Source organism: Anoplopoma fimbria, chromosome 19 (genome assembly GCF_027596085.1).
Source record: "Anoplopoma fimbria isolate UVic2021 breed Golden Eagle Sablefish chromosome 19, Afim_UVic_2022, whole genome shotgun sequence".
In the NCBI taxonomy this organism is placed as follows: domain Eukaryota; kingdom Metazoa; phylum Chordata; class Actinopteri; order Perciformes; family Anoplopomatidae; genus Anoplopoma; species Anoplopoma fimbria.
This window is the reverse complement of record NC_072467.1, coordinates 13047765-13070646: the sequence shown is the minus strand read 5'-3', so window position 1 is coordinate 13070646 and position 22882 is coordinate 13047765. Positions and strand designations below refer to the sequence as shown.

Below are 22882 nucleotides of genomic sequence, written 5' to 3'. Positions count from 1 at the left end.
ATGAATGAGGAGATGGATTTTTATTTTTGTTTTACGCACTGATGTCAGAATTGTGATTTATTTTCCTGCAAATGTGTGTGTGTGTGTGTGTGTGTGTGTGTGTGTGTGTGTGTGTGTGTGTGTGTGTGTGTGTTCTGCATACAGTAAATGAATGAAGTCAGAGGGCTCCTGTCCCTCATCACCTCCTGACTCCACCTCCTAGCCTCCTCACACACACCAACACACACACACACACACACACACACACACACACACACACACACACACACACACACACACACACATACACACACATACAGGGGCTGAGAGCGTGGAGGGAAAAGAGGGCTACTCCTCCTTCACTCCTCCACTCCTCTTTCTCCATTCACTGAGAAAGCTCTGAGCAGAAGCCTCCCTCTCTCCTCCCTGAGTGGACTCCCATCTCTCCAAGAATCTTTTTTACTGCTGCCATGGAGGGGAAAGATCTCAGCTGATCTGTTTCATTTGACTTTACTTCTCCTCTTCAGTCTTCTGCTGCCGCTGATAAAAGTTGGCTCCGTGACTTTGTTGTGTCGCCATGAACTTCTCTCGGACTTAAGGAGTTTCCAGATCAGAAGGAAAGAGTCTTGAACGGCTGATGGGAGAAAAAACGATCCATATAGAAGAGAGAAGAAGCCGTTCTTTCAGTGAGAGAAAGACTTTCTAGACTCCGTGGATTTAGAGGGTGATTTGGGTTTTGGGTGAGCCGGACACATAGGCGGGGAAACAGATCAAATTTAAAAATAGGCGACCTTTGTCCCAGTTTTGTCCCCTGGACAACGATGGGTTCAGACGTCCGCGACCTGAACTCCCTGCTGCCCCCTCTCCCGGCGGGCCCCAGCCCCGGCTGCCCGGCCCTGCCCGTCAGCACGGCCCCTCAGTGGGGCCCGGTCCTGGACTTCCACACCGCCGCCTCCCCGTACTCCTCCCTGGCCGCCCCGCACGCCTCCCTGGGGCCACACTCCTTCATCAAGCAGGAGCCCAGCTGGGGGCCACTGGCGACCCCCACCACCACGAAGCTGACCCCCACTGCGGCCTCAGCGCCTTCACCGTCCACTTCTCCGGGCAGTTCACCGGCACCGGGGCCTGCAGGTACGGGGCCTTCGGGGCACCGCCGCCTCCGAGTCAGCCGCCGTCCGTGACCGCCCCGCACCACCACCAGCCCCCCAGCAGGATGTTCAGCAACCCGCCGTACCTGACCAACTGCATGGACACACAGCAGGCAGCACGCAACCAGACAGGTAGGGCCGGAGGAAAGTTTGAGGCCTTATGGCCTTTTTATGAGAGAGGACGGTGTAGAAGTGGTCCCAATGTTGGAGTCAAACTAGGGACCATTGGCGTAATATGGCATGTTACCAAGTTTGTAAAATGTCATGGGACGGCAGTGCCATGTGCACACACAGAAATTAAAAAGACAAACTGAAAAAATTCAGTCAAGGGATGACCAGTACAGAACTCCACAAGGAATTCTGCAGGACGTGAAAAAGAACTCGGTAGCGTTATTAGGCCAATAAATAGCATGATCAATTGCCTAATTATTGATGGCTCCCAATTAATGGTTCCGAATTAACATAACTGATATGAATTGTTTATTTTTATTTAAAACAACAAAAAGCTTTTTAAATAATGAAAATAATTGTTTAAAATATATAGAAATGATAAAAAATATTGTTTTTTAAATCCTATAATATTATAATACTGTAGAATTAAGGAAAACACAATATCCAAATATTTTGCACAAACATGTCAGCACTCAAACGTTCGTAAGCGTGCTCTTGAATGTGCCGCTTAGAACAAGGTTTATCTAAGAAAGAAATCCCGAAATAGGATAACATTAGTGAATGGCAGAATATTTGTAAAAACTGCGAATTTGAGAAGAATTTTCTTCCTTAGGGCCATTGGTGAATGGGGCCCAAATCTTGAAATATATCATCTTCTGCAGTTTTTTGCTTCCTTTCCTCCACACAACCTTACTTTCCTGAAAGTGTTGACCCTCTGTGTTGATGACATAATTTCACTTTTCAATGACTGAACTTAAATGTAGAAGCAGGACGAGTCACTGCTCGATTTAGTTCAACCGACACTCTGTCAGTCATCAATCATGACCTGATGTAAATCTGAAGCACAATCATTCAGTTACATAATGCTTTGTCAGTATTAAACAACGAATATGAAACAAAATGTGAAACATTATTTGACCTGGTTTAAACAGGCAGAGGTGTTGCCTTCCCTGACTGGAGACCTTAGTTTACCCTCACTTTAAGCACTGCTACATTAGGTATGTAATAAACAAGGAGATAATTATTAAATAGATAATAGACAATTGCAAGCCTTTGAAGAGAGGTGATCCAGCTTAGACACTCACAGAAAACGCAAATAATTTTAGTGTTCAGGTTTTAACATCTTAGCCGAAGATAGCCATGCTTGTAGTGTAGTGCTCTTTTGTGTATATGGACCATTAATACGCCAGATCCCAGTAAAGAGAAAATAAAGCCAAACAACTAGTCGACTCATGACCTTGTTTTGACCCTTAACTGACTCACTTTGACTCGGAGTCACGGTGATGATCCTTCATGAGGTTTTATAACTCCGCTTTTATCATGTTTTTTTTTTTACTACTCGACGGATTAAGTAATGTTTTTAGGAAATACATTTGAAATATATACATAGGTCCTAATCATTTCCGGCTCTGGACTTCTTTAATGATGGAGGGGAGAAAGATAATTCTAAACGGACGTAAAATCACTTTAATTTTGGTCAAGCGTCGCCTGTGTTGAAGCTGCTGAACACCAAACAATGAGCTGATTATAACACTGAGGCTTCTACCGCTAATGTGACAGAATAACTTTAAAATGTGTCTGCTCGTGGAAACATTTTTGTAAATGACCCTTCTCTTTTTTAGTTATTTTTACTAGGACTGGTAATAAATATAAATACTTTAAATATATGAATAAAATGCAAGACTGAGATGAGGTATGACACACAAGAATATGCAGCATTATTTTATCCAGATGTTATTAAAAGGGAAAAAAAAGATACAGCTGTTGAGGCATCAATTAATCCTGATTTGTCATTTTGGCAACTGGAGTCTGGTAGTTCTCATATTTTAGAGTGTTTCACATTTGAACATCATAGTAGTAGTTTTAGCTTGAGAAACTCTCGATCCACATTTTGAAAAATTACCTGCTCAAAAAAAAAAAATGTTTCTGTGAAAATCTCCCAAAATGTTGGTTTTATCTGTTACTGAACAGACGGAACAGTTTAAGACATGTAGAATTACACTCTATTGTAGAATTAAATCCCATTCAATATCTTTCTTTATTTTTTATTATTTTCTGTTAAAGCGAGTTGGAATAATTGAGTTTAATTGAATTCTTAATTTCTTATTAGTGTCTTCAGCATCACATGTAAACACTAAAGTCATCGGATTTTACCTCTGTTTAAATAGTATTGTTAAGCTTCACTAAAGAATATGTGATACAGAGTGAAGGGACACACAGTGAGGAAATGTGTCAAAGGCCAATTAATGGGACTCATTGACGCATTAAAATCCCAACATGCAATTTGTTTTCACTTGGTTCTTCACCCAATCCCTGGTCTTTTCCGTGCAGGTATAATGAATCTGTTGGTGTTGGTCCCAACAGATTAATTACTAATAACATGCTTATCAAGCAGATAATTTAGGAATAACATTATAATCAAAGAGCCTCGCTGACCTCTAACCTGTTTTATCTGCTCCCCGCTGTGGCTGGACGAGCAGAGACAAACAGACTCACAGCAGGACGCGGGTCTCTGATAGCGGAGCAGGGTCACAGAGACTGTCACTGTAAACTCCCCGCAGGAGGGATTACATTTTCATATCAGAGCTTGAGATTTCTACAACCATTCACATTTCACCGTAGGCTTTTTGACAGAGGCCCAACGGGTGCAATAGGAACGTTTTTCCATTTTGAGTCATTTATTGGATCAGAAATCATTTGTTTTACGGATAAAATTGTGATTTCAGGTCTGCAAGTTTATCAGGAAACTGTTACAGTAGCAATACATGATAACCTGCAAATATCAGCACTCATGTATAAAGGCACTGCATGAAATAGACCTAAAAACATCATTGTCCAGCCTTTGACGCTCTGCGTGAAAACAAGATAGTGTTTTATAATATATACTGTATCAGGATGAAAATAAAATAATTATGGACGTTTTAAAGTCGTAGATTTCCACACCTTTAAAAAAATAATATATACATATATATATATATATATATATAATATATATATATATATAAATATATATATATATATAAACAGTATTTCATTCCACTTTGTGGGACAAATAAAATGTCTTGGGGTATTTCCAGACTTTGGGTTTTCCAGTTGAATACAAATTGACCTCATCACTTGTCACCTCAATGCTGGACTTCAAGGCAACAATGGTATCACCCTGCACACACACACACACACACACACACACACACACACACACACACACACACACACACACACACACACACACACACACACACACACACACACACACACACACACACACAGAGGAGTCAGACAGGGGTGAGTGGAAGATAAATGGAGATGTTTAATGAGGTTTTTATCCCCCCCCTCCCTCCCTCCTCTCAACCAATGATCCAGCGAGGAAAGTTAGTGAAAGTGCTTCATTTTAATTAATGAAGCATGTATGTGAGAGTGAGAGATAGCGACTGTGTGTGTGTGTGTGTGTGTGTGTGTGTGTGTGTGTGTGTGTGTGTGTGTGTGTGTGTGTGTGTGTGTGTGTGTGTCCGTGAATGTAGGTGATTGATGTGTGTGCATTGTGCCCTGTAGGTCAGTCTAAGTCGTGAGTCAGGTCCGGGATGTCAGACACAGATCTAGTCTCCTCGGAACAACATTGTGTGTGTGTGTGTGTGTGTGTGTGTGTGTGTGTGTGTGTGTGTGTGTGTGTGTGTGTGTGTGTGTGTGTGTGTGTGTGTGTGTGTGTGTTTGTGTGTGTGTATGTGTGAGCGTGCGTGCGTGCCCTGGTGTGATGTTGTTTAATAAAACTAAATTAAAGAAATAATCTCTTCCGTCTCAGTAAAGGCTGATCTCAGTCCTTTCATCTCTTTGGAGTAGCTGTCACTTTGCTTTTTCTCTACCCTAAATGTGTGTATGAATGTACAAAGTTGCAATACACCAGCGACAAAGCTGGTAATAACATTTATTGTTTAATTAAATAACCACCATTAAATCAATGTTTGTCTGTCAGGTAAATTAGATCATTGTTTTACTCGATTATTTGGAGTTGATGAATCTTTCAGAATGACTCCAAAGCGTTTGTGAATTCTGAAATCATCAATAAGGATTAACTCCATAATATGTAACTGTCAGAGAGGAGGAGTAAAGGAATTTTTTAGCTCTAAATTGTTGTGAATTCCTCTCTTTATTCCCTGTGGAGAAGCACCAAACTTTATTATGACTTTTTGATCGGATCAAAATCTCCACTTATAAACTGGACTATTTAATAAATATTTGTTCTCATAACCAGAATTTTTTTTAAAGCAAGTACTAAAAAGTAACAAAAAGTTACAAGATCATAGACACAAATGCATTTAATCCATCTTGAAGTAGTTTAATGTTTTTTATTCAATGATAATATATCCAACCTTTTTTAAATAAGGGGGAAATTTAACAAATACACCAGCATCGTGTAATTGTTGCTGATGGTCTAATGAAATAAAATGACCTTAAAGTATCAGCTCCAGTGTGAATGAGGTACTGTCTGATCTCTGATGGACTTTATTCAAAAGTTACCTTCCTCTGACTCTGACTTTTTATTCTCTGTGTCGCAGGCTACAGCGCGGTCGCATTCGATGGAGCCGGTAATTACGGTCACACTCCTACACACCACAGCTCGCAGTTCTCCAACCATTCCTTCAAGCACGAAGACGCTCTAGCCCAGCAAAGCACCATGGGTAAGTGTGTTTTTGTGCTGTAGCGCAGAGCTTTTCGCCCCTCTGCACTTCAAAAAGCAGTCAGTACAGGATAGTTTAAAAAATGTCAGGCTGTCCAGCAAACTGGGTAACTGGGTAAACAATTATGACTTAAGTATTTAAGTATATATATATATATATATATATATATATATATATATATATATATATATATATATATAAATGTATGTGTACATATAAATGTATGTGTTGCTAGGTGGCTGTCAGTCCAACGAATTTTAAAATAAAAACAAAAATTAACAATTTAATACATTTAAATATGTGATTTAAATTTGAATTCCACTAGCTCGCCACTGACACTGCTGCTCTGCTAAGCTAATTAGCTTTTTGTTCTCCATCATGATTGGATTTAGCCACTGCCTCATCTAGTGACGTGGAATAGCAAACAAAATGCTCATATTTTTCAATTACAGATCATTGCTATTGAAAAATTAAACATAATCGCTTGCAATAATTAGCTTTTGCTTTTAATTTACTTACTAGCTAGCTGGCTATCTCTGCAGTTAAGTGCGACGTCTGATTCCTAGTGTGTTATTTGTAGTCACTGCGATTTTCACAGTATTGTACATATTTCTACAGCCTAATTGTTTTTTAAAGTAGTTTAACAGATGTCAGAAAGTAACGTTCAGGTCATTTTTTATCCGAATATGTAGCTAAGTTGCTGAGTTTTTGCTTTTGTAGGGCAGTTCTGTTGCGTAATAAGTTGCGTGAGCTTCTAGCTTCTCCTGCGCAAGACTGAAAAATACTGATTTTGTTTACTGTTAACTTTCAGTCACTTTTCTTAAAAAAAAACAACTAAAAAAAAACTATGCACCAGAGTCTCTCTCAATAGTAACAAACCTCTATTTAAAGCCAGTGTGCAAGTACACAGCTGCGTCTGGATGGCAGCTCCGTAGCCCTCACCTAGGGAGTGTCTTGTCCCTTATCCTGAAGTCTCCGCCGTGACCTCGCCTGTCGGAGGTATAAATCAGCCACATCCTGACTCACGGGAAAACTCCCTCGTCTCCTCCCCTCATCCCCGCTTTCATCCGCCCACCTCTCCGTTTTAATCCCTCCTCGGCACCATGTTATTGGTAAACATTTAAATGCGTTTGTTTTTTACGAGGTCCCCTCTGTAAATTTCGGCCCTAATTTTTACGGCGAAGATAAACGGGAGAATCGGAGGGGGATTTTGGAATGTAGAGAAATGTCGAGGGAGCCGTTCATTTGCTGTACTGCTGTGGAAACTCAGGAAGAGATACGTGAAGAAAAGAGTCTTTATTTGTGGAAGAAAGTGTCGAAAAAGCAGAGCAAAACAGGAGGAGGGCAAGAGTTTTAAAGGAGACGAGATGCAGAAGACATCGCGTCTGAGCCGTGAATATGCTTACCTTCATGGTTGCATACAAATGCATGTGTAATATAATATTCGATATGATATCTATATGTGTCCATGCCCTACAGCGGAGCAGCAGTACCCTGTACCTCCACCTGTCTATGGATGCCACACGCCTTCAGACAGCTGCACAGGCAGCCAGGCTCTACTGCTGAGAAACCCATACAACAGGTAACACAAACACACCTTTCACACGCTTAGCCCACTCTCTGCAAAATCTATTTTCATCACACACAAACAATTAAAGCTGGAAATATTTCAGAAACCATTGTTGATTGTTCCCTGCGCTGAGCGGTCTCGAACAGGATGTTCACCTTCAGTACAGGTCTGTCTGCCACGGCCGCTTCCTTTTTCTGCCTCACCTCTCCTTCCTCTGGGGGCCCTTCAGTTGTTTCACTTGGTGTCGTGCTAGCATCCCCGTAAGAAACGCAGATCCTTAAAATCCTAATTTAAGATGTTGTTTACGTGCCACATCTAATTCACAGGTAGCAATGAAAAAGTCACGGTGCCACTGAAGGAAGTGAACCGACGGTTTCAGGAAGTTTGTGAGGGAAAGAGGGTTGATTTACTGATAGGAAAATATTCACAACATGTCATGAATCAAGTTATTCCACTGGGCCGGTGACAGAAGTATGCAGGCAAATCGTCGTTATTTGACTCTTTTCATTCAACACTGGTCTTTACTTTGATGTGATGCTTACTGAGATTTTGACGTGCCAGGAAAAAGTAAAAAAAAAGTCATTTCCAAAAAGTTTTGAGTTTGTTAGCGTTTTGTTTTTCATATAGATATTTTTTACAATAACATTTAACCCAGGTTTTACCCAACATTACCCTGCTGTAGCTTTGGTGAATATCAGGGGTGTTGTTTTCTCTGAGGCACACCTTTAATAGCTGTCAGATAATCTGTTTTGATAATTTGCACGGAGAACTACAATGCACCAAAGCATTTATGACTTAAATGAATTCAGATTGATACAGCTCTTGAAATCCATTTTGAAAACATTTGTAGTCTGGAAGGAATCACATTTTTCCATCTTGTTAGGGATAATCAAATCGTACATAGAAAATAGAGTAAAAAGCCTGCAGTTGAATCACATTAATTCAAAAGAAGTCTGTTTCTTATCCAACTATGCATTGATTCCACTGATCGGTCGCTCTGTTTGTCCTCGAGGAGAAAATTAAGTGCAAAGGGATTTATGTATTTTGTGCTGCTGTGGCTAGTGCCATTTTCAACGATACATTGTAGTTCTTTTTTACATCAGACATTTTGACTTCTCATAGTAGGACAACCCTGTCTTCTAAAAAAACTACGTTCCCATAACCTGCATTCTCATTTATATAATTCCAGGGAAACTTATTTTCTCCCGGATTATGGTTGCAGTTTTTAAAAATGTTTGTTCAAGCTTCAAGCGATACCTTAAGCCATGACAGTGTGAGATTGAGCCCGCATGAACAACACCTGGACCCTGAAACAGAAGCAGCTAAATGGAATTCAGCCATCATTCATTTTTATTATTTAATCCTTTTTTTCCTACTGTGACAAACGTCTTCTATGAAAAAGCCTATTAAGTATGGTGAATCGAATAAACAGAAAAATATCATATTTATTAATGATCATCATCGTGCCAAATATGGACACAAACGAAAAAATATTAAAGCACAAACACACACACACAACTTATAACTAATTTATTAATTATGACAGTGGAAATTGTCCAAAATTCTCATACTGCTGCCACACCAAAACTGTTTCAGCCAGCTCAGCTCTAGCCACACCCTGACTCAACCGCTCCTCCTTTCTCCTCCCACACAGCAGTAACAAAAGCACCTTTTTAAGAAAATATTAACAAGCTTGTTACGTAATGTGCTCATATTGGTCCTAATGGAAAAGCACTACACTTACAACTTCACTGGGTAAATGCAATGCAAATATAAGAAAACCTCCATATCTGCCACAGCAGTACAGTACTGCACACAAGTTTTAATAAGCTTCTTGTTGTTATGTTTCTAAATGAAACATTCTTCACATACCACTGATGTGTTTTTTCCAACGAGGGCAGAACAGAAGTAATCTTCCGTAAATACCACAACAGGGATGGCTGGTGAGGTTTCTGTGTGTGTGTGTGTGTGTGTGTGTGTGTGTGTGTGTGTGTGTGTGTGTGTGTGTGTGTGTGTGTGTGTGTGTGTGTGTGTGTGTGTGTGTGTGTGTGTGTGTGTGTGTGTGTGTGTGTGTGTGTGTGTGTGTGTGTGTGTGTGTGTGTGTGTGTGTGTGTGTGTGTGTGTGTGTGTGTGTGTGTGTGTGTGAGCCAGAGAAGAGAGATAGAGATACGAGGTGGACACACACGGACCCAAGAGTTTTCTTTGTCATAAACATAATTGCTATCGTTCACACACACACACACACACACACACACACACACACACACACACACACACACACACACACACACACACACACACACACACACACACACACACACATACATACACAGAGTGGGGCTGGGAAGACTCATGTGAGTTGAGTCAGTTTAAGTCTAATCTTGCAGCCTGGTACCAACAGGACTGTATTTACTCAGCTCAGCCCGCTGGAACAACATGAGATGAAAACATGCTGAGGGCTTATTAATCCACACACACACACACACACACACACACACACACACACACACACACACACACACACACACACACACACACACACACACACACACACACACACACACACACATACAGGCTAACACCCTACAACAATTTGTGAAAGAAGACTCTTATAAGTTGCTTTTTTCAAAGTCTTTGAACTTTTTGGAAGGTGTAAAAAGGATTTGTTCCTTCAAGAACACTCCAGTGGTACCGAGTCATGCTGATATTTTTAATTGTTTTGTTACAGGTTTTGAGATATCTGCCTCCAAAAATGGAGGTAAATGTTTTTCCTTAACTCAAAAAGATAGCTTGGAATGCATTTATATCATAGAGACTGTTTCATATGAAGAAATAATGAGGTCATTGTCTCTGATAGACATATGATGCTTTTGGTATTTCTTTTAATGTCATTTAAGCTACGCTAGTGTCATGGCTGTGGGAATGGCAACATCTCTATGTTGGTTGGCCAGTTTGGTCCAGACTGAAGTATTATAATAGCTTTTGGAAGGATTGCCTTAAGACCTAGATATTCAAGGTTCTTAGAGGATGAACCCTAATGACTGTGATGACCCCCTGACTTTTCATTCAGCGGCAGTATGAGTTTTGAGTAAAATGTTGTGAAAACTATTGGATGACCACCATGAAATTTGGTGTAGACATTCATGTTGCCCACAGCGTAAGTTTTAATACCTTTGGACACCGGCATCCGTCTCAGCTGTACTTTGTAATACTTTTTATTATTTTGAATCAGCAAATATTAGCACACTAAGCTAAGATAGTGAACATCATAAACATTATACCTACCTCACATCAAATTGTCATTGTGAGCATGTTAGCACGCTGACTTTAGTAAAATTCCATTGACTTCAGTTGTATTGGGGTGGGGACATTGGTTTATATCCCACAATATCTCAGGATGTCAGATTTTCACTGAACTATTATCATGGCCAAAATAATTTTGCGATAGCAATATTATTGCGACATCTATAAAAAAAAATTGTAAAAAAAATTATAATAATGCTCTTAGTAAAATGTTTCTTTTACCTTGTTTATTGTGTGTTTCGTCTCTTTTTATTGTCAAATAAATAACTTTCAAAATACAAGTATAGGGAGATGGAGAGAAAGGCTTTAACCACTACTGTACAACAAAGTGATTAAAGAGACACTGGATAATTACATTAGAATATCATGTCTAGCATCATGATATCAATATGTCATTTTTTTAATATTACAGGTATCGTCAGTATATCACAACTGCCTTACCAAAAAGCTGGGGTTATGTTTTTTTAAATTCTTTTGTAATCTGGTTAATGGACCTTTTAAAGCGGTGTTCCTTTGCTGCACTTCACACTTGCTGCACATTCGAGGATATGATATGTTTAACCTTAGATTTTCTGTGATAATGTTTCCAAAGTTGCTTTATTTTTGTTCATCCATGGTGAATATAATTCCTCATGGTAGGTTTTTGTTTTTTTTAACAAATTGATTGTTATCTCGGCCTCAGGCTTCATTGTGAACTAGAGGGGTTTCCCCAGGAGAGAACTACTTAAACACACATTAGGCGTTTAAGGCAGAAACCTATAGGATTGAATGGATGTGGGCTGAACCGGCGATGGGTTCCGTCAGTCAGCGGTAGAGAAGAAAAGCAGATGCATATTTATTTGAAAATGTCACGGATCATTACTATAAATCTTGCGCTCAGCCTCCGATCCAACAATACTTCAGCAGAAACAGCGTGTGTGCTCTGCTGGCCGCTTGCCCCATGCTGTACTGTAGAATAATAGCTGCGTAATGAGCAGGGTACCAGGCACCACATCTACCCCCGCCCAGACTGCTGCGAGCCGGCAGGTGGTGTGATAGGGGGGTTAGAGCTATAAATCCACTGTGTGTGTGTGTGTGTGTGTGTGTGTGTGTGTGTGTGTGTGTGTGTGTGTGTGTGTGTGTGTGTGTGTGTGTGAGTGTGTTTGCAACAATGTATTTTATCATATGGCAGCTCTGAATAATGATTGTGGAGTCTGCTGTGTTTAATGAAAAGTGGCTGTTATGGGAGAATTTAACTTTCTTAGTCTCTGTCTGAGGCACATTTTTTAACCTCAGCTCAACCTGCAACTGTCTCTGAGTGTGTGTGTGTGTGTGTGTGTGTGTGTGTGTGTGTGTGTGTGTGTGTGTGTGTGTGTGTGTGTGTGTGTGTGTGTGTGTGTGTGAGTTGTCATTTTTCATTCGAGTGCTTCTACTTTAAGGACAACAAAAAGCCACAAATGGATGCACACACTCAACCCTGCTAAATGACAGTCCGCCGCACAGCTCATGGGCTTTTCTTCTACGTTATGTCCCTCCACAGCGGAGAAAATGTTTATGAAATGACCTCTCAGTTGGATTGTGTGGCATGGAAACCTGTCAATACACTGGCGCCCACCACAAAGAGGTAGGACCATCGCTTTCTTTGAATAGAAGCAGTCAGTGAAGTTTATGCTGAATGGGAAACATGAAGAGTTGGTTAAATATAAGATGATTTTTTTGGACCAGCAATGGCAGCGTCATTGCTTGAGACAGTATTGATTAGTTTCTTTCAGCATCTATCAAAACCATTTTTTTGTTCAATGTAGATAACCTGTGTTTGTAGACATCATCCTACTAAACACTAATGCTTGTTCAGTAGATCAGTGAAAAAAAGAAAACAATGAGGAACTTTAAGAATAACTTGTCTTTTTGAAAAACTGAGCAGAGTGCATAGTAGACTTAGTATAATAATGAAAAGTGTATTATTTGTATTAGTTATCAATCTACATGAGAACCTATATAACAGAGACCACAGAGACTAATAGACCAAAACCATTCTTGCAGTGTTCATTACATTTTAAAATATCATTTCAAAGCTAAAAGTTAGTTTAGTCTTTTTTAAATGTATTGTTATAGTTGTAATGTATTCATCTTAAACACTAGGCTACCAGGATACTTCAGCTACTGTTTTTTAAGAAAATTCATGAGAGACATGCTTTAGACATGCTTCAGACATGTAGAACTGACACCACAGATCAAGGTGGTCCCCTCTGGGCCATGGAACTCTATACTTAATGTATTTAATCTGATTTGCAATTGTATAGCTATCTTACTCTGGACTAGAGAGAATGACTCTACTTCTTACTTTATTTATTACCTCAGTAAACATTGTAAACATGAGTTTATGGTCTCAATCTCTAGTTTAAAGTCTTTTTCAATACAGCATGATGTTCATCTAGTAAATAATGGTCCATTTAGAGTCAAATAGACCATAAGGCAAGGTATGCTTTAGGGCAGAGCTACCTGATGATTGACAGGTTGTTATCACGGCGTTGTCCGAGCCTGTCCAGCCAGAGTTTTCATCTTAGAACTTTATATACATTCTATGAAACATTGTATTAATTTAAAGCAGAAATACATAAGAAACCATTTGGAGATTATCACTAAGGCATTAACATCCCCTGTTCACACAGAGTTAAAAAAACAACATTCAGCAGTACGCACTGTACTTTATGTCACTGTGACCTGCATAGCTGCACGCTGGTCAGCATCTGTGTCGGCTCACAAATACCTCTCTACCCCAAGCCAACAGGCAGTCATCACAGTTAACAGATGAATGTGTGTCTGACGGAGATGCGTACGTGCACAAAGGGGTGGTAGCAACAGAAATGTGGTTACGCGTTCAGATATCATAGTGTTGTTGATCTTGCTGATTATATTGAAATGAGTGAAGGGAGAGAAAAATGTGATTTTTAATGCTTTATGGCCCAAAGACCTTTGTGTTTTATAAGTGCTGAAATGTTCTTAAGAGAAGGTTGATATCGTGGTGTTTCAGTGGCCTTGGTAGCGTCTCTCTCTCTCTCTCTCTCTCTCTCTCTCTCTCTCTCTCTCTCTGTGACTCTTCGTACTCGCTGGGGAGGTGTGAGGGAGTAGCAGGGATTCAGTGGGAGACAGGGAGATAAAGAGGGACGGGGCGAGGAGCAGGGGGTGAGGAAGAGGAAGTGAAGGGGAGTTGAGCTTCGAGATGAACAGCAGATATGTTGTGAAGCAAACGTCACCTGCCCAAGAGGTGTTTTCTGGAGACAGTAGAGCCTGAGACGACATATATCAGATGCACTTTAATAAAACTCATTGATTGTTTTCAACAAGTACTTTTGTTCTCACTGAATCAATTTTTTTTCATCATACCAATTTAGAAAGTTACACTCCTATGAATTCTGGTTAAGATAGATATTATATAATATTCTCATTTATTAGATTTATTACTAGTTTCCCTGGTAAAAGTTGTATTTAATGTCTTAGTTCAGCCCTGTATCATGGCAGGTCATGAACACCAATTGTCCTTTTTTTTTCATGATTCAATCAAAAAGTCAATGAGGATCCTTTTTCGTGGTGGACACACAAATTAAACACATCCGCGTGACTAAGCAACAGTCAGAGAAAGTGACGGTAGTATTCAACCGACTTTCGACCACGAGGCCGGTGTTGGATTGTGGTTTAATGGTTGTGGTTTTGATGCGTACACCTAACGTTCATGACAGTTTTATAAACCCAATTACATAATATGGTATGGTTTTGTTAACTAAAACTAACCGTGCGTAGTTATTTTAAGCCTGAACATGATGTTTTACTAACCTGCTTTGTTGCCTAAACCTAACTTTCATTTTTTAATGTAATGTTGCCCCGCAAAAAAGTCGGAGCTACAAGAAAAATACGGACAATTTGTGTCCCTGTACACTAAAACCGAAACCAGTTTTGTAACTGTGGAGTTGAAATAAGAGGTGTTTCAGTGGAAGGTCCATCATCCCTGAATAAGGTGTCCTAACTTACATACGTACATTAACTGCTACTACAATATGAACGATTGAACATGAGTTAAAGGAGCATTCAGTGTGATTTACACCACGGCCACAGCTGAAGTGGTCCCGATGTCTCTCCTCCCGTCCGTGGAAGCATCGAGGGAGACAAAGAGCAACTTATGACTGCTTGGCCGTGTGCTGAACATTCCCACCGCGTCAGCACAGGATGCAAAACTCCCGTCCTCCTCATTTAGTCAGACAGACTGAAATATAACACATTTCATAGACAAGAGCTTTCTGTTTCTCTGTGTGTTATCATAAGAAGATAGCAGAGGCAACACTGGCAGCTGTGTCACACAGAGCAGGTTTTGTTCTGCTCTTTAGGTCTGAGTGAAATATGAAAAGCTGTTTTTGTCATACATAAGTGTTAGTGTTCTTTAGAGTTCTATTAGCTAATGATGAAATGATACGTCCAATTGGGCAATTATCTAGGCAAGATCATTTTTTTATTTTTGTTAAAAATAAATTTACATTAAACATTTAGTATTGAATTATTTTAGTTTAGATAAATATAAAGTTATGTTACATGCCTAAATGCCAAATATATCCTAGTTTCAGATGAATCTTTAATGCTTTTAGTCTTCATTTTAGATTTTGGACTGTTCTTCAAACTGCAAGCAATTTGAAGATGTCACAATTTTTTTATAGATTCATTGATAATGAAAGAAATCATTAGCAGCAGTAAACCGTGTAACAGCTGATTTTTATATCTGGGGCTTATTGTACAAAAGGACAGATGATTGGTCATTGATTTTCCATTTGTACAATATGTGACAAGGTAAATAATTTTTTAATAATGATACTTTTCATGACGCTATACCTGCAGTGGAATAGCATTTCATGCTCTGTATATCTGCCAGCGTATGGATTTATGGCGTTGAATCATGATCTTGGGTCTTTTTACGTAACGTCTCTCTGCTTTGCATGTACGTGGCAGTTGTCTGTGTGGAAACCTTTTCTTCACACATGATTTTTGTGATCGTGACATGTTTTAGTAGCACTGAACTTCCCTATTTTTTTATATTTTACAGCGGAACATTTTTGATTGAATCAGAACTGATTTTCTTTCTTTTTCACTTTTAAAGTAAATTGAACTACTGTTTGTTTTATTTATCATCCCTCCTCTCTCTCTTTCTATGTTGGCAGCCACGCTGCGGGCTACGACAGCGACCCCAACACCCCTATGCTGTACAGCTGCAGCACACAGTACCGCATACACACACACGGAGTCTTCAGGGGCCTACAGGTAGGACTCACTCTGATGCTGCCAACGGGGTTATAAAGTCTTCAATAACAAAGAGAATATATTTTATATCATGTTTATGAATCAGTGGACTGAAGGAGATGAGAGCTGGGGAGCCTGATACAATGGCCTTGTGGCGAGGAAATAAAGCAGAGGAGATTTACAAACACACACACACAGGAATGCCGACACATGCACACACACACAAACACGTAGCACATACACATACGTACGCAGAGATTTTTTAAAAGGCCGCTCCAAAGGCCAAGAGGAATCTTTTTCCACAAATCCATTAGCAGTGGAGAAACACACACAAACACAACACACAGACACACACACACACACACACACACACACACACACACACACACACACACACACACACACACACACACACACACACACACACACACACACACACACATAGGGCTACTCTAGGTAAGGATTCAGTTTCCATACAGGGATCAGCATGTTAATAAATCATTAGATTTTAATTATTGTCTGTCAGCAGCTCTAAAGGACAGGAGGCAGAGATTCTCCAGACCTGCTCTTAGTCCACAGCAGGACTCTTTTTGAGATCTTTCTTTCTCTTTTTGGGGCCTGTTTCATCATTCATTCTATTTTTTTCCCTATTCTGTGCATAGAATATGAATTGCGCAAAAAAATACAACAACACGAGAGGTCTGACACAGAAAAGAATAAACGAGCTCTCATTCTTTTGCCTTTTAAAAGTGTAATTTAAGAGCTGCTAAAGCGCGAGCGAACAGATGGAGTAGCAAAGTAATGCTTTACTCCGCCATTTTCATTACAGGGATAACACTAATTCTCAGTCTCTGCCAAAGGAAATACAAACGACTGCCACAAAATTTCATACTTCATTAATAACCCTTTATGCAACAACAAAAAAAGATATTAAACAGCTTGTTGAAGACTGTTCAAGACTCACGTAATAAATGACTGAATCAAAGCTGATTCTCTCACTCTGCTGTCAGGATCGATCACTCAGCTTCGTTGAAGTCTATTTAAACTAACGAGCAACACCTTAATCTGCTCTTTACTACTGCAGTGAGGCATGCTGGATTAGTATCAGTTACTTTAGTGCGGAGTGTTCAATAATAAACAAATAAATGAGTAATTGTGAATTAGATGATCCCATGATTCAATTGTGTAAAATACAATAACTAACTGACAATTTGTGAAATAATAAAAATTTGAGCTCAATACATTAGTATGACATGTTTCATGTTCCATCTTTTATTTCTTATAATAATGGGAGGTTTTATTTCATTTAAGAAATTTTCATTGCAAAATCCCCTTTACAAATCTTTTTTTTGATTATTTCATTATGGACACTTTCCCCAAATAATTATATTTTATGTGACTCTGCTTTTATTTTGCTTCACATACACAGGTGGTACGTGAGGTCGTGTAAAATAATGTAACATGATGCGTACATTTACAATGCAGCAGATGAAAATGTTCCTACAGCCATGTGTTATTCCTATTATTCTTCTCTGTCTGTGTCAGCGGTGAACGTGGAGCTGTGGAAGTGGGGCCTGTTTAAAAGGCGTGACTAACAGCTCCCTTTGGGCTGCAGTCAGTCTGGGGTCATTTTACTGCTAATTCACATCTAATGAATATACGAGCATTTTATTATAATGATCCCCTTGAGCCAGACACCTCACATGCACTTATTTACACACGGGGCAGATTTAATTGCCTGTTTTCTAAATTACATTTCACTGGTTCAATTACTGGTGTGTTTTTTGTTCATTGTGAGTTCAGAGTGGTTTGGCTTTAAATAAGAAGCGTTTGTGTGTGTGTGTGTGTGTGTGTGTGTGTGTGTGTGTGTGTGTGTGTGTGTGTGTGTGTGTGTGTGTGTGTGTGTGTGTGTGTGTGTGTGTGTGTGTTTGTGTGCAGGATGTGCGGCGGGTGCCCAGCATCGCTCCGGCCATAGTGCGTTCAGAGAGCAGCGAGAAGCGTCCGTTCATGTGTGCCTACCCAGGATGCAACAAGAGATACTTCAAGCTGTCACACCTGCAGATGCACAGTCGCAAACACACAGGTGAAACCAACAAAGAAACAATAAAATCTGCTGTGATATTTTATTCATTATTTAACTACTGTCAGCTGGTTTGTTTGTGCCAGTGTTTCCAGACACGGTTACTGTGACCACGGTGTTCTTACTTCATTCAAAGTTTTTCTGTTTGACCTCTTCATTCAATCCGTTTTGTGATTCTTAAGAGGTTCCTCAATAAAAGAGACAGAACTCTGTGAAGGTCAGGGTATTTATTCCTCTTTGCTGTAGATACCGGCAGTTGGCTAACACCAAGAGTCAACAACTCAAATTTATTTAATTTACATAAATTACAAAGAAAAACAGCAAAACTGTTTGCTTAAAGAAAATTACAATTAATTGTTTCAAAATCATTGCCAGTTAATTTTCTTTCAATTGGCTAGTCAATTTATCAAATCAATTGATTAAAATTGGGGGGGGGCCTCAAGCAGCGACCAGCCCATTGAGGACAGAGCCAGATCCGGGGTGGATCGCTGCTCCACCGGTCTCCGTGGGGGCCGACACCACGCTGCTGGAGACCCAGAGCGTATTGCTGGGCCCCACAGGAGACAGAGGATAACCACAACCAGGACTGAGCATCGCAGACTGTCAGAACCCCTGCTGCAGTAAAATGGGAGGTTTTCTAAAGGGACTCTGGTGCTTGGAAACACCACCACTTTTATCCACAGGGGGCGCCAAAATCCACACAAAATTAGATTTCCTCATAGTAGCTTTAAACTAGTAGACCTTTAAAGCAAATATTTCTCTTGGTGTGTTATCTGTGATGTCCTCAGGGATAAAGAAGTGATCGGATCATTTTAAATTAAATTGTATTTAATGGTCTCTGTCTTCTCTCTCGTCTTTGTCCAGGGGAGAAACCCTACCAGTGTGACTTTACAGACTGTGGCCGGAGGTTTTCTCGCTCTGACCAGCTCAAAAGACATCAGAGGAGACACACAGGTTTGATCAGTTTTACTCAGTCTGTCTCTTTGACTTTATATTTTCCTTCTTTTTTTTCCCTTTCAGTTGTTTGTATTTACTCTCTCTCTCCTCTTGTTCTCCACTGTCGTTTGCATGACAGCCATTTTGTGTGGACAATGCAGTCTTTTGAAACGCACAGTTTGCATTTTGTATACAGTGATGACCACACTGAACCCCCCTCAAATAAAGTTGCTAAAGGCCGGTCAAACTTTGGAATGGCTTCCCTGCAAACCTCTGCTCTACTGTATTTTTCTCCCTCTGTCTGTGTGTGTGTGTGTGCGTAATGTTGAACATGTGTTTTCTGTATGTGTGTGTGTGTGTTTGAACCTGGGCGTGTGCGTGTGTGTGTGTATGCATGCATACTTTACATGTGTTTAGGAGTTAAACCCTTCCAATGCGAGACGTGTCAGAGAAAGTTCTCTCGGTCTGACCACCTTAAGACACACACCCGGACTCATACAGGTAAAACAAGTGCGTAAACTTTTATTTTTCCATTTCTTATTCATCCATTTGATGTTTGCAATACAAGTATAGTAGTTTTACAACATAGTGTTGTTGAACGTCGATATTTATTTATTCTTACTTGACTGCAGTACTACATAAAGTCAATTTAATCTTCCTATTTGGGTTATGATCAGCATTATATTCTAATATTTCTCTCATTTTCCCCCCTTTCTTTCCCCCTATTTTCATTATTCCATCCGGTCACCTCTCGCCATGGCCATCCTCTCCGCTTCTTCCTCATCTCCATCTTGTGTCTCTTCCAACCTGTGCATCGGACCCTTGGCCTCGCTCTCGCAGGCGAGAAGCCGTTTAACTGCCGGTGGCCGAACTGTCAGAAGAAGTTTGCCCGGAGCGATGAGCTGGTGCGACACCACAACATGCACCAGAGGAACCTCACCAAGCTCCAGCTGGCCATCTGAGTCCTTTGTCAGCCCATATCAAAGTGTAAACACCTGGGTTACATCTGCTTATAATTTTTGTCTGCGGCTAATCCAAACCAAATGACCCCCTTTGCTCCCAAGAAACTAGTCTGTGTGGGAACCAGTGTTGTCCTATTAAAAAGTTAAAAAGTTAATAGTAGTTAACTAGATACCACAGTCTACACTAGATTGAAGTCTCTATTTGTCCAGAATGGGATATTTAAAGGATAAGGCTGGCTATAATACATACTTTTGTTTTTGCTAACAAATCCAATTAAAAGAGAAATAGTTAAGTCATGTTCAGACAGACATTAGCACTGTGTGATAATCACAGCTCCTTCAACCAGTTTACTGGGATCACGCCGTCTATATAGCGGAGGGGTGCCAACGTAAAGGTGCAGTATTTCTACTGCTTACCTACAGTATTTTATTTTATTTTATTTTATTTTATTTTATTTTATTTTATTTTATTTTATTTTATTTTATTTTATTTTATTTTATTTTATTTTATTTTATTTTATTTTAGTAGGAGTCAAACAAACGCACAAATAACGGCCTTTAACTTGAAAAGTTAACAGGCTAAAGATAAACAGCTTATTGTATCAACAAATTAATGAGCAGTGTTGTTCAGCGACAGAACAAGTACATTCAGTATAATAAGTTTGTAAAATCCCTCCTCATTATATTATGCCCCACTGTGCAATGTTTTGCGGTCTCATAGACCTTTAAACTCATCGTCTCAGACATGCTGCTGTATGTGGCTTTGAGTCAAAATAAATGACAGTGCCCATGTTCAATGTAAGGAAGGAGCATTTCACCCAGTGAAAATGAGGGCTCATAGCTAATATTAGTCTTTGGACAACAGTTGAGGGCTACTGCATTGTGGCATGTGACAGTAATTCGTTGATTTTGGGTTTTTCATGGGAACAGACCTTCAACAGCTTTCTGTGGTCATTTCACCGGTACAAAAGAAAATGGCAACTGTTATTAGCCGCTCACCATGAAGAGATCAGAAGCAGCTCTGGAGACGGATGACTGGCTAGTTAGCTATGTGGCCTCTCCTTCTCCGGAGCGGCAAGAGTGAGACAGAGGAACCAGCACTGACGCATGGCCACCGGCCCGCTGTTTGGCTCATTTTCTGTAGCCAGTGTAGCATTGAAGCTGGTGTAATTAGCAAGCAAACTAACTAGCAAGCTGCCCGTCAGTTAGCTATGTAGCCTCTACTTCTCTGGAGCGGCAAGAGCTAGACGGAGGAAACCTTAGACCCAGCACTGATGCTAACTAGCAAGCTGACCGCTAGTTAGCTAACTGGTTACGGAAAAATGAGCCGAACAAAGTTGTCACTCATGTGGGGTCCTAGGTAGTGAGTGTGTGGATGAAGCATTACGTTTAAAAATTTTACTTCTTTACTCTGGCTCTCTCACTTCTTAAAGTTACTGTAGAACCTCAGTGAGTCCGTGACATGCCTTAAGTCTTTTCAGTTTATACAGAAGTTAGCCCACTACAACGGTCGCAATGGCAACGATACACATAATGGTTAGTGACCGACAATTCTACTCCTATTTTAATTCTATGGATTTGAATACAAATAAACAGAATATCACCAGTCTTATCCTTTAAAGAAACCGTTCAATATTTAGATTTTTTTCACAAGTAAAAAAATGCTGCGTTAGGGAGATCATGTATCCATCCTCTCTATAATGTAATATTTCATTCATACCCAGTTATTGACTGTTTTCTTGCCGTCATGGTTACATTGAGGTCAAAGGTCAGATATGCCTGTACAGTTTAGCGCCTTTTCTGCTGTAAATATCTCTTTATGTTGAACTACTTTGGGAAGGCTTATTTATTCTTTTTTGGGGGACAATAACTGCTGTCACTGGAACGTTTTAAAGGGAGCGAGGTGCCACTCACTCTCTTTGCTCTGCTAGTTCTCACACTCTCACCATGAAAATGAATGCTGGGTTTGATTTAAAGACATCAAATTAAGTGAATAATTTGCATTGAACCCCCATGCAGTTTTTGCAATGTAAGCTCTTGGTGTTTCGTTAAATATACATTGCAAACATAAATGCGCTTTGTATTAAAAAGCTGATCTTTTTTTGTTTTTGAGTAATATGAGGATTGGATTTTTTTGTTCAGGCAGCGCTCAGTGCTCTTGGGAGTCTCTTGTCTCTGCGGTGTGTAAATATTGCTGGACTTTGGCAGTGTTTTAGACACTAAAATATGTCTGTCTGGTCACACTGGCTCTGTGGCCGGGACATTATGGTCAAGATGTAAATAATACTTCTTCAACGTGGGATGTGAACTCTTTCCATGGTGAAAAAATATGTAACTTAACTGATATGTTTTAGACTTGTCTTTGGATGGATCCAGGAAGTGTTTATACTTTTCATTTCTTCTGTCTTTCATGTGTATTAATATTTGAGTCATCAAACAGCAAATGTCAGTGAAACACATTGTACTCCAAAGTGTGAGATAAATGAACATGATGGTTTCTCTCCGTGTAAATCTATTGTGACTGTTTTGATACAGTACCAGTTTGTCTCTGTGGTCTTTTATTTATTCATTTTTTGTCCGTATGAAATGGAATACATGTTACTTGGCTGAACTTTCTAATAATATAATAGATACAACCATAAAACTTTCAGTTAATAACTTACAATAAGAAGATTATTTTTTCCATTACAAGTTATCTGAAAATGTTATGTTTAAATATGCAAAATATGCATTATCTTATCTAATTTCCCAGAGCAGAAATCTGAACATTCAATAAAGCCAGGTTCATCCAGAAA

The 22882-nt window shown here is 39.8% G+C and overlaps 1 protein-coding gene across 1 annotated transcript; it reads left to right on the top strand.

The window, feature by feature from the left end:
• The first annotated feature begins 375 nt into the window (after positions 1-375).
• On the top strand, positions 376-22653 carry wt1a (WT1 transcription factor a). The gene is given in 9 exon segments (XM_054619686.1): positions 376-1007; positions 1010-1259; positions 5852-5974; positions 7454-7556; positions 16031-16130; positions 18048-18192; positions 19054-19143; positions 19543-19626; positions 19966-22653. Coding segments are annotated over 9 exon segments (1224 nt in total). The 5' UTR covers positions 376-800; the 3' UTR covers positions 20088-22653.
• The last annotated feature ends 229 nt before the right edge of the window (positions 22654-22882 follow it).